General features: G+C 38.9%; 7 protein-coding genes across 7 annotated transcripts; 4 read left to right on the top strand and 3 right to left on the bottom strand.

Annotated features, from left to right (window-relative positions):
- Positions 1-53: 53 nt before the first annotated feature.
- On the bottom strand, positions 54-785 carry KL911_003882 (uncharacterized protein; the record flags this gene model as incomplete). Its single annotated transcript, XM_043199111.1, has 1 exon — positions 54-785. The coding sequence occupies one exon, from the start codon at positions 783-785 to the stop codon at positions 54-56; it is 732 nt and encodes a 243-aa protein (XP_043053151.1).
- Positions 786-1,302: 517 nt separating this feature from the next.
- Positions 1,303-3,591, top strand: KL911_003881 (uncharacterized protein; the record flags this gene model as incomplete). Its single annotated transcript, XM_043199110.1, has 1 exon — positions 1,303-3,591. One exon carries the CDS (start codon positions 1,303-1,305, stop codon positions 3,589-3,591), a length of 2,289 nt encoding a protein of 762 aa, XP_043053150.1.
- Positions 3,592-3,767: 176 nt separating this feature from the next.
- Positions 3,768-4,916, top strand: KL911_003880 (uncharacterized protein; the record flags this gene model as incomplete). Its single annotated transcript, XM_043199109.1, has 1 exon — positions 3,768-4,916. One exon carries the CDS (start codon positions 3,768-3,770, stop codon positions 4,914-4,916), a length of 1,149 nt encoding a protein of 382 aa, XP_043053149.1.
- A 510-nt stretch (positions 4,917-5,426) lies between these two features.
- Positions 5,427-6,578, top strand: KL911_003879 (uncharacterized protein; the record flags this gene model as incomplete). The annotated part of the gene is made up of 1 exon (XM_043199107.1): positions 5,427-6,578. The coding sequence occupies one exon, from the start codon at positions 5,427-5,429 to the stop codon at positions 6,576-6,578; it is 1,152 nt and encodes a 383-aa protein (XP_043053148.1).
- A 1,540-nt stretch (positions 6,579-8,118) lies between these two features.
- Positions 8,119-8,433, bottom strand: KL911_003878 (uncharacterized protein; the record flags this gene model as incomplete). The annotated part of the gene is made up of 1 exon (XM_043199106.1): positions 8,119-8,433. The coding sequence occupies one exon, from the start codon at positions 8,431-8,433 to the stop codon at positions 8,119-8,121; it is 315 nt and encodes a 104-aa protein (XP_043053147.1).
- Positions 8,434-8,641: 208 nt separating this feature from the next.
- KL911_003877 (uncharacterized protein) lies at positions 8,642-10,429 on the bottom strand (the record flags this gene model as incomplete). The annotated part of the gene is made up of 1 exon (XM_043199105.1): positions 8,642-10,429. One exon carries the CDS (start codon positions 10,427-10,429, stop codon positions 8,642-8,644), a length of 1,788 nt encoding a protein of 595 aa, XP_043053146.1.
- A 171-nt stretch (positions 10,430-10,600) lies between these two features.
- Positions 10,601-11,404, top strand: KL911_003876 (uncharacterized protein; the record flags this gene model as incomplete). Its single annotated transcript, XM_043199104.1, has 1 exon — positions 10,601-11,404. One exon carries the CDS (start codon positions 10,601-10,603, stop codon positions 11,402-11,404), a length of 804 nt encoding a protein of 267 aa, XP_043053145.1.
- Between the last annotated feature and the right edge of the window lie 8 nt (positions 11,405-11,412).

Here is an 11,412-nt window from a genome sequence, read left to right as displayed (position 1 = left end):
AATCATAAAATATAAAGCGAGATCTGATTATGCGTCCCCTGATAAAGGTTTTGTTACTTATGTCGCGGCTTTTTTAATATCCTTTCGAACTCGGCTTTCGCAGACTTGTAAATCATCATTGTTGCCCTTGCATCTTCGACAGAAGAGTGCTGACCTGATTGGATCTCAACACCAAGAATCTCTCTGCTGAGCTTTTTTAGTGATGGTGTTTTGCCCGCTGCGTATTTTTTTCTGAAAGGTGTATGCTTCGCAGTATCTCTTATCATGAATCTTGGATGAGAAAGCATCAGGGCATCTAAGTCATGTCCCACGTCATGTCCCACCAAAATTCTACCGTTTAATAAATCTGAAACCTTTTTTTGGGCTTCTTTAAACGAAACAGCACCCTTCATATGCGCAGGAGTGACACCGCTCACATGCGTACGCCAATCGGTTACTTTCTCAGTGGGTTGGACAAAAGTATCGTAAACAGTTATTCCGTGATAGTTTACTAGCGAGACCCTAGCCAGGATCGAAGATTCTCCTAATTCTCCGGCCCCGACAAATTCACAGTCCATGGCCAGATATTTGCCGATTTCCTTTTTCCTATGAGATACGTTCTTTGTAGACTCTGTGATGCTAAACTCAATTGAAACATCGGAGTCTCTATTCGAAACCTCAGAAACTTTGACAGATTTGGCAGCGATAGCCGCAGCTGATCTGGGTCGTTTTTTTGCAATTCCTTTGGTTTCAGATTTTTGTTTTCTTTGTAGTTGTTTCCAATTGGAAGACAATGAAAAGCCCATTTTGAACTCCTTGAGCTTGCCGAGCGATAAATATTAAAATATAAAGAGTGTGCCAAATTTTAGTATAGTTAAAAATTTACTGAGTAAGGCTTAAAAAGATTTTTTAACACAGCCCTGAAGTCGGCATCTTTTCGATCTGGAATGAAAACATAATTATTACGTAAACCTAAGCTAAAAACGATTTTCTTAATCGACAAAAAACTAACAGGTCTGTTTATCATCAACATTACTTACAAGCCTTTTTGCAAAAAAGCCTTCATCACCGACATCAAATCACCAATTCACAAAGAAGCGATTCATTACTGAGGATATTCAACTATTGTGAATCCTCTTAAAAGGAGAAGCTCATCACTCAACAAAACGAATGGGTAGTCAATTATACAATTAGTGTTCAAGTCATATTTTACTACTTATTTCATTCATCAACAATTTTACGACGCCGAGTAACCGAGTGGTGTAGATTATACTCATTTTGCTTGTCAAATCCTATTGAAACGCATAGGTACTTTATTCTATTATGAATACCGCTTCTCAATTTCAGCAGAAGCTACAAGCGCAACAGCAACCACAGCAACAGTTTCAATCCCCTTATATGTATCAACAACAACAACAACCTTTTGCATCTTTGCAAGATGGTTTTATTCAACGTCAGCATCAAAGTCAATCTCAATCGGAGGGTTTGAATCCATCAAGCTTTTTGACTCAAACCCTATATCAAGGTGGTTACAGACCTTCTAATCAATCAGGCCAGCAAACTCAACTTCAGAGCCTCCACCAGCAACTTCAACAGTTACAACAACCGGAAACCCCGCAACAACAACAGCAACAGCTGTTTGTCTTGCAAGGTCATCAACATCAGTTCCAACAAACTCAGCCTCAGCTTTCGAGTGGGCAAATGGTTTCTCAAACCCAGCTCAACCCTATTCATGTTGATGCATCCGTATCAAGTCAAATTCACTGGCAACATCAGATGCAGCTGGCGGTCGTTGCGAAGAACTCCAACCTGCCTCATTTCTACGCTCGTCAAGCTGCATCGTCGTCGAGGAGACTTACAAGTAATCCGGAGATGTCGAGTAAACAGGGAACTTCGCTTGTGGATATAACGAAGTCCCTGTTGGCAAGCGTGCAGGAAAGCCAGCAAAGCCAAGATCAACAGCAAGCTAATGAAGGTTTGATGCAACATAAAAAGATGAGCAACGACACTTCGATTGACGAAGAAGAAGAAGATCAACGCATAAGAATTAAAGAAAACAACACACAACTTTGGACTGCGTTGGATCTCAGTTGTCAAATGATAACAACTATTTCACCTAAGTTATTCCATTACGGTTTCCTTAGAAGGTTATATCTCAATGGAAACAACCTGAGAAAAGTACCAGAGGCAATTTTACAGCTGAAATCTCTACGCGTGCTTGATCTGTCGTTTAACATGTTAAGGGAGCTCCCAGGCGAACTGGGAATGCTTTTCAACCTAAAATATTTATATCTTTTTGGAAACGATTTGAAGGAAGTCCCATATCAATTTGGAAATTTGTACCAACTTGAATTTTTGGGGGTGGAAGGAAACAAAGACTTCAACCAAGAATTTGTTAATATTATTGCAAAGAAGGGAACTCGTGGCTTAATAATTCACTTAAGGGATGAGGCTCCACGTTTACCTCCTCCTGAACCGCGCAAATGGATAGAAATTGGAGATGATGGAGAACCTAATCTAAACCCCGATGAGCAAAAACCGGCCATTGAATGTGATCTTTCTTCTCCAGGTTCTAATTCGTTTACCTTAATGAGCTACAACACGTTATGTCAACACTATGCCACACCAAAATTCTTCATGTACACCCCATCGTGGGCGCTCGCTTGGGAATACAGAAGGCAGAAACTTACGGAAGAAATACTTTCGTACAAAACAAACATTATCTGTCTTCAGGAAGTCGAAACCAAAACATACGAAGAATATTGGGTTCCATTAATGGAAAGTCATGGTTACAAGTCTGTCTTTCATTGCAAAAGTAGAGCGAGAACCATGAATGATAAGAATGCAAAGAAGGTAGATGGTTGTGCTACATTTTTCCAAACTTCAATGTTTGAGTTGATCGACAAAAAAATTATCGAATATGGAAGAGTTGTAATGACCCAAGACAAATATAAAAAGACTGAAGATATATTCAATAGGTTCATGAACAAGGATAACATAGCTTCCATCTCGATATTGCATCACATACCCACTGGAAATAAAATTGTACTGGCAAACACACATTTACATTGGGATCCAGAATTTAATGATGTGAAAACGATGCAAGTTGCAGTTCTTTTGGAGGAACTGCGTGTTCTTCTCCTAAAATATACGAATAGCAAAGACGAGTTGAATAAGATTCCTTTGCTAATATGTGGTGATTTCAACTCCCAGACAGACTCTGCTGTTTATCAATTATTCTCTCAAGGTTCAGTCAAAGAGCATTATGATATTAAAGGGAGAGATTATGGAAAATTCACCTCTGAAGGATGTACGCATCCCTTCCATTTGAAGTCTGCTTATGGAGCAATTAACGAGCTTCCATTTACAAATTTCAGTCCTACCTACACAAATGTCATAGAATACATATGGTACTCGACGGGAACATTGTCTGTTAGAGGTTTACTCGGAGAAATGGATCCCAACTATGCTAAAAGGGTCATTGGACTACCGAGTGCAGATTTTGTTTCCGATCACTTACCATTGATATCCAAGTTCGAGTTCAAGAAATCGTCCTCAGCGAAGAAAGTTAAGGTTGATTTCCGAGATGGCAGTTCCTCGAGAAAGACTTGACTCTTTGACTTTACATTTATTTACGTTTGGTGCTACGTTATTAGCTTGTATTCGTATTTTTGTACACTTTATCTTACTGTAAGTAATGTATGTCACTGCAATAATCTATCATAAAAAAACAAAAATCCGGGGAAAGACAAATAAGAGAACTTGAAGTTTTACCTTCTATGAAGTAAATGAACATTGTTACAGTAGCTAAAATTTTCAGACCTGTAGGTCGATCGCTCTCAATCAACGTGGATAACTCTATAACCAAGGAAAGAAATTGGTTTGATGTCAGCCCTTCAAAGCGACCAGCTGGACAACAGACCATCACCGTGTCTACTTACAACCTTCTCTCCCAGCAATACATGTGGCCAGAAGTTTACAATCACATACCCTCGAAATATAGAAGCTGGGAGTACAGGCTACTTCTGATAAACAGAAATCTGATAGACTTATCGCGGCTGGCAGACATCATGTGTTTTCAGGAAATGGAATTCAATGTTTATCAGGAAACGTGGAAACCTCTATTGAAAAATCACGGTTTTGACTCCATTTTCCAGAAAAAGAAGCCCCCCGTTTACTGGACGAAAAGCAAAGACCAGTTAGATGGTGTCTCTATTTTTGTCAATTCCAACAAATTTGACCTTCTTAACTACGAACCAGTCGAGTATTCTGAACACTTCCAAAATCCCCAATATTTCACTCCAACTGAAGATCTAAGAGAACGTGCTATGTCCAGAAATACTGTTGCTCTCATTGCAACAATGAGACACAAGAAAACAGGAACTATCATTTTTGTGACGAACACGCACTTGTATTGGTCCCCTGAGTTCCCCGATGTCAAAGTTTTGCAAACATACTTGCTGGCTCGTTTACTTAGAAGGACTATGAGAAATTACTATAAAGTAAATGATTATCAACTAAAAGAAATCATGCGTAATGGAGAAGCTAATGCTCTTTTGGTTGGCGATTTCAATTCTACGCCTGACTCCATGGTTTATGAGTTTTTACAAACTGGCTCGCTGAACATCGCTAAAGACACCCGGTTCAATTATGATTATGGCGAGCTTGATGGTGCTATTTTGAGAACCGGTCTTCTAGGGTTTGAGTCGCAGTACAAATCTTTGGTCAGTTCCTCTGAATTCCAACGCCGTGAGCATAGCCAGCCTTTCAAAAGATTTATTGATTATATCTGGGTGAACAAGTATAGCAAAAATCTGATACCTATCAGAGTTCTCGGAGACATAAATATTGAACATCTGGATAGATTTTCATGGTTTCCTAATGAATCATATCCAAGCGATCACCTTCCAATGCTAGCTCAATTTGGAATCAGGTAAGTAACAATATCAAAAATGTGCACATTATGATACCATCATTGGTATGGAATGATGCTTTCAGCGATAGACTGAAAGTAAAAGTTGAAAACTTATCAAAAGTTGCTCTACCATCAGATAACTTATCATGGTTTCTTCGTCATCGGATATGTTGTCCCGAGTCTTCTAATGCTTGAAACTATCATTTCCCTTTGTAGGTCAGCAGCATTAAAGCAATTATAATCTCAGATATTTCTTAATGTGATCCCGGTTACCTATCTGCATTGAAGCCTGCTTTAAAGACTCATAAGACATCATTTTGCATAATGAAAGTTTGTTCCTTGAAGGCTATTTGAAATGATCACTCGAAACACAATAAATTACTACTTTGAAGTCTATAAACTCTTTTACCCCAGAACGAACATGCAGCTTTACTTTAAGTTTTCCCCGTACGAAAGAAACTTTTTTTTGCGGTGGCCCAAACTTAAGTATTGTTAATGCTCGATCTGCACTCTCGATAAGGAACTTTTTGGAATGGCGCTGAAGAAGGTAAAAGACGAACTTGGTACTACCTTGTATTTCACGGGACGGCAGACGAGGAGATCAAGACTTTCTGCTAGTCCATCAACAGTTTCCGGTACGGACAAAACTGATGATGCAGAGGAAAAGTTTACATTTGAAAGCAAACAAAGGTTAAGCATTTTACCACGATCAACCGAAAACCATGATATACTGAGAAGCAAGCGTAGAAGAATTCAAGTCAAAACCGAGAACGACCCAAAAGGTTTGATCGCAGAAGCTAAACCTAAAAAGCAACGCGTAACTCAAGTCAATTTCAAGGAGAACCTACCTACGCAGCCTCCACCACATTTTTGGCCGATGTACAATGAGATCAAGAAAGTGAGAAGCAGGATAAAAGCGCCTGTTGATGAAATGGGCTGTGCAAATGTGGCGACTACAGTTTCTGGTCTCTCCGAGGGAAAAGTATACAGATTCCAGTGTCTTATATCGTTGATGCTTTCTTCGCAAACTAAAGATGAGGTCAACTTTCAAGTGATGAAAATATTACAGGATTACTTTCTTTCTAAAGGTTACAAACATGGTTTATCATTGGAGGCCATACTCGACACCGACGAACTCGTCTTGGATCAGCTAATTTATAAGGTTGGTTTTCATCGAAGAAAAGCGACATATATAAAGCAAACGGCTAAGATTCTTCATGAGAAATACAATGGAGAAATCCCACGAACAATTGAAGAGATTACCTCCTTTCCTGGTGTCGGTCCAAAAATGGGATTCTTGTTATTGCAAATAGCTTGGAATATCAACACCGGTATAGGAGTGGATACACACATGCAACGAATGGCAAAGATATTCAAATGGGTACCACCAAGCAAGAATATGAGTCCCGAATATGTTAGACGATGTTTTGAAAGTATGCTTTCAGATCACAAAGAAGAATGGTCAAGAATCAATCCCATTCTAGTTGGTTTTGGGCAAGTTGTTTGTCTGCCTCAGAGGCCACGATGTGACGTCTGCCCTTTGTCAAGGACAGGCATTTGCCCTGCAGTCGATAAAGCTTTGTTGAAAAAGGCTGATCTTGACAAAAAGAATGGCATCAAAATTGAGTCGAAAAGCCGAGGCGATCTATCCAATTTGATCAAAGACATTGAAGATTTACGTTAAAACTCAATTAATTTTTCTCCAGATTCTCAACAAGACGGTGACGATTGCGTCTCGAATACTACTTGGACAACCGCAAACTCAGTGGAGTAATTCACAGAGGGAACACATGGAACACTAATAATTGAAAAACCTGTACCAATTTATTTGAGCTGTCTGTTAACTATGGCAGTCTTTCGCTCGTCATTCAATGAAATACCTTTCTATCTGAACTCATTCCCTAGTTGTGAAATTTTGATTTGACCTCTTGAAGCGCTTGCGGGAATTTCCTTCTATGCCTTGCTTTATAAAGCATTCCCTGAATTGTTTCTACCCAGGAGGACAACATTTGAGCTACTACCGAAGTAGACTGGAAAGTCAAGAGTGTGACGACTCTTGCGAAGCTGCTCAGAAGTATCGTAACTTCTGATTGGTGATTAATATTAAGATTATTGCTGAGACTCAAATGATCAAGAGTTTTGCTCTCCATCATTAAGAAGACCTAGAGAACCATGTCATATATGGATTTGTCTTGTGGATTATATATTTACTCATGCCTCCCAATTCGAATTCAGCAAATTCCTGACTTACAACAGAGTTGTTTACCATTATGACTGGAATACAATCAAATCACTGTCACTTTTCTTGAAATTGATAAGTTGGAATGTAAATACAAGAACAATGGATGCCAGAAACATGTATATCATAATACTATCTTGAAAGTTGCATTGTGTCGATGATGAGTGTTCTTGTAGTTATGCGGCGTACTACGGTAGATTTGTGACGTATTGACGTCCAAAAGCTTTTCTCAGCGATATCGCTTTAAATTGTCCTCGCACAACGACGACATCATCTTGCGTAGCCATTTATCATTTGTGTGTGGGGTCCGTGTGATAGGGTAATTTATTCCCCGGTTATAAAAAAGGTCCACGAAAAAGACATTCATCTTCTGCAAGCTCATCGTCTTCGTGAGAGGACGTGATTGTCGATAGCGCTAAAGGCATAGGCAGAGCTCGTACGACGTTCTTCACCAGCTGTCTGTTTGTTACGAGACTCCGTATCGGGTGTTATCTCAAGTAGCATTCAGTTAACGTTACTCGATTGCCTTGAGATATAGTTCTAGACTAGAGCACGTTCATTGTCATGGAACCGGCTGATCAGTTTTTCCATCTACTGGTATTCTTAAACGTATTTTGATAATATTGAATCTTTTGGAGCTATGTTAGAAATGGTATATGACTCAGGTCTCGAAAATAAAAGACTATGAGCATAGTTCATGGCCGCTGGCATCAATATCCAAATATCTTTGAGATAATGTTTTTTGTCAACAATTTAGGTTGCCCAAACAACAGAGTTGCTGAGTTATAAATGCAGAATCAAAAAAAATCATATTTTCGTCCTATCCCTCACCTTTCTCGTAAATGAATTCGATCTGTAAACTGCGTAGATGCGAAATTACCTTTTTTGAAAGTAAAACCGTGGAGCGCAAATGTCTATAAAATTCAACATAGTGGATCATTGCACGGTTGCAACAAGTCTTGAGACATTCTAATCGCAAATCTTCTTAATCGTATACAAGTTCTTCTTTATTTCTATTATGATAGTTCTCCATCGCGTGATCTTTGGACGATTTCTTAATCTCTTGCGCGAGTTTCTTTCCCAACTCACCTTTCTGGTTCTTTTTCTTTTCCTGTTCGAATCGATCTTTCGCAGCTTGTGCGGCTAACTCTTTCGCGCTTAGACCGTTTGCTTCATTTTCTGAAGCACCCCCCAGCCGATGTCCTTTATGCTTGGAAGCTCCTGCTTCTGCGTGGTTTTGAGGGAGAGCTGATTTTCCTGTTCTCGTTTTTTGTACCTCCTTTGATCCGCATAGTCCCATCTCGCAAGAAAGTATCCAAAACTACGAAAGTGAGCCCAGATCTTGTAAACAAAGTAGTATCCAGCACGTAGTTGGGATACCTCTCTCAAAATTGGTCTTTTAAAGCAAATAGAATCAATATTTTCAGGATAATAAATAATAACTTGGGAATTGAGCCGAATTGGAACTATAGACAAATAAATTAAAATGATAAAAGTTACTACTTTTTTTAATTAACCTTCGAACTTATCTGGTGGTCCTTGACAAAGAAATCCAGTTGATCCAATGTTAAATTTTCAGTATCTATTTTTCGAATGTTGTTAAAGATGTGCGAGTAAGCAGCATTTAGTTTCGTGTCTTCTCGTTGATACGAATAATAGTTAGATGAGTTTGCAAAATAAGGTGAACACTTTTTCCATAACTTGAAGTACAAATCAACTTTTTCTTGAGATACAATTTTAGAGTTGATTGTTGCATCCCTGATAGCAAGCCAATCCGCATTGGCGATCTTTCTGTAACCCATCGAAGCATTTGCTGAGAGTAAATTTTGTACCAACTTGATAATTTCAAAGGCCTTTAAAGTCAATGAACCGGATGCTTTCAAACAGCACCGATAAAAAACATTGGTCTTCGGGAAATTATATAGGTCTGCTGTTTTGACAATAGTATGGAAAACTTCGCTATTATTCCAAGCTGAGGAATTTGTAAGTAAACAATTGAAAAATGGCTCATCCATAGATTTGACGTTTGAATAAGCTTTAATTACCTGTTTGAGATGTTTGATACCATCAGGAGTGCAACGAGGATACTTCGAAAAAAATATCTTGAAAAAGAGATCGTTCAGTGATGATGACATAGAAGAGTTAGAACGATGGTGTCTTTCGTTATATTCCCACGTTCTCTCCCAAACGTTCTGCACTAAAGTCAAATCATTAGTTGATTGCCAGAGTTTCACCATGTATGGCTTGATGTAGTTGACTTGGAGAGGAGTGGGATATGGTAATTGACCTTTCGCAGCGCTCTCAAAAAACATATTTGAAGTCGCAATATCGGCCGAATAAGCAATGAATGAAAGATGTGCATTAGTCATATAACTGAGCATTTTCTGTGATGGTGTTTTATTCAAATTTGCACATTCTTTGCAAATATCAGATGTTATTTGTTGGAACAATTCTCCTGCGACACCTGTTTCACCTTTCACAAGACAAGCTTTGATCATTCCAACTACTAATTCTGGGTGAATATCATTTTGTCCTTTATCTAGTTTGGCCTTTTTGAATTTAATATGGTCGTATAATTCTTTAACTTCTTTCAAGTCAAAGTCGCCCGTATCGACCAGGAACTGAATAACGCTACCTAAAACTGGCTCCGAGTCAAAAATTGGTTTTAGTCTATTATTATTCTTCCCCTGCTCCCAAAATTGTACAGCTTCCTCAACAAAACCCAAGTCCTTGTAAGCTTTGAATATATTGGATATACCAGCAGGACTGACGTGAAGGGTTCGATACCTCAGTATTTCGTCTGTTATTTTTCTTAACGCTTCTATCAGGTAAGTTTTCGTACTTTTTAGCGAGTGGTGCAAGTCATTGTCTAGATTCTTATTTTGCTTGGCAAGCTGGTATCTGTGTATTCTTAATCCGTTTCGCAGAAGAGATATTAAGCTGTCCATTCTGTCTTCATTTAACTCTCCTGTATGCAGAAGATTATCATACAAAGGCATTATTTTGTAGATACTTTGCCAAAATGCTTCAATCCCCCCAATCACTTCTCCCGTCCTACTATCGTATGTGCAATTTTGAGATGTACACTCGTCGAATGCCATCAGCTGTTTGTAGTAAGGAAGTGATTTTTTTGGTAAATGAGAAATCATATTATTGAGTTTCGGGAGCAGTTCATTGATTTTGTCTGTATTGGTAGCGTTCACGACTTGAATCTTAGAGTACTGCCTGACAGGAAACAGATACCTTCTTACAGTAGTGGTACATACTCTTATGAGCCCGCGTGATCTTGGTATCATTATAGAATTCTCACAAAGAAAAATATTTTTATTGGTATTCGGAGCTAAAAAATAAAGATTAAGCTGTCTTCGTTCGAGCTAATCTGATCTCCAATTTTGAATTTGACAGACCGAATTGCATTTCTAGCTTGTTCAGTACTCTACTAGAGCTTGAAGCTTTTGCAGCTCTAAATGGCGTCATTACCTCCGCTGACAGAATCTCTCATTCCTTTCTTAGATCCATACCTGCCTCGAATAAATCCAACAGCTGTATTAGATAAAGCCGAAACTGATGACAGTCTTCCGTTTATTACTTTAACATTTGCACAATCCATTGATTCAAGGATCAGTAGCTCTCCTGGTGCCAGGACCTCGATTTCACATCTAGAAACTAAAACTATGACCCATTATCTACGATCCAAGCACGACGCCATACTCATCGGAATCGGTACTTTTCTGGCCGATGATCCGATCCTGAATTGCCGTTTCAAAATCAATCATGACGACTCAAGTCATTTGATAAGACCCGTGATCATTGATCCTACATTCAAGTTAGGTTTTTACTATGAAAAGTCCAAACTCAGGCAAGCTTTCCTGGAGAGCAAAGGACTTCCACCAATTGTTTTAGTGAGACTATCAGAAATTAGATCAAATCCGGAAATCAAGAGCTTTTGTACTCTACATAAGATTATGCTGCTTCCCATAGAAACTGAGCCAGCATCCGAATTTCGATGGTTGAAGGTGTTCAAAGAATTGAAGAAACGACATATCAAATCAATTATGGTTGAAGGAGGCGCCTCGGTAATTAACAGTCTGCTTTTGGCCAGAGATCCAAGCAGCGGGAAGTCGTTGATCAATTCACTAATTATAACTATCGGTCCGGTCTTCCTAGGCAAATCAGGAGTTGAAGTATCTCCTTGTAAAGAACTCCGCCTTACAGATGTGTCTTGGTGGACTGGTGTGCAAGATTCTGTGATATGTAGTCACTTGAAGTGATACTACTT

The sequence above is a fragment of the Ogataea haglerorum genome, assembly GCF_019207285.1.
Source record: "Ogataea haglerorum isolate 81-453-3 chromosome Unknown 81-453-3_NODE_11_length_416158_cov_97.210077, whole genome shotgun sequence".
In the NCBI taxonomy this organism is placed as follows: Eukaryota; Fungi; Ascomycota; class Pichiomycetes; order Pichiales; family Pichiaceae; genus Ogataea; species Ogataea haglerorum.
The sequence above is the reverse complement of the archived record's forward strand: the minus strand, read 5'-3'. Positions and strand labels throughout refer to the sequence as shown.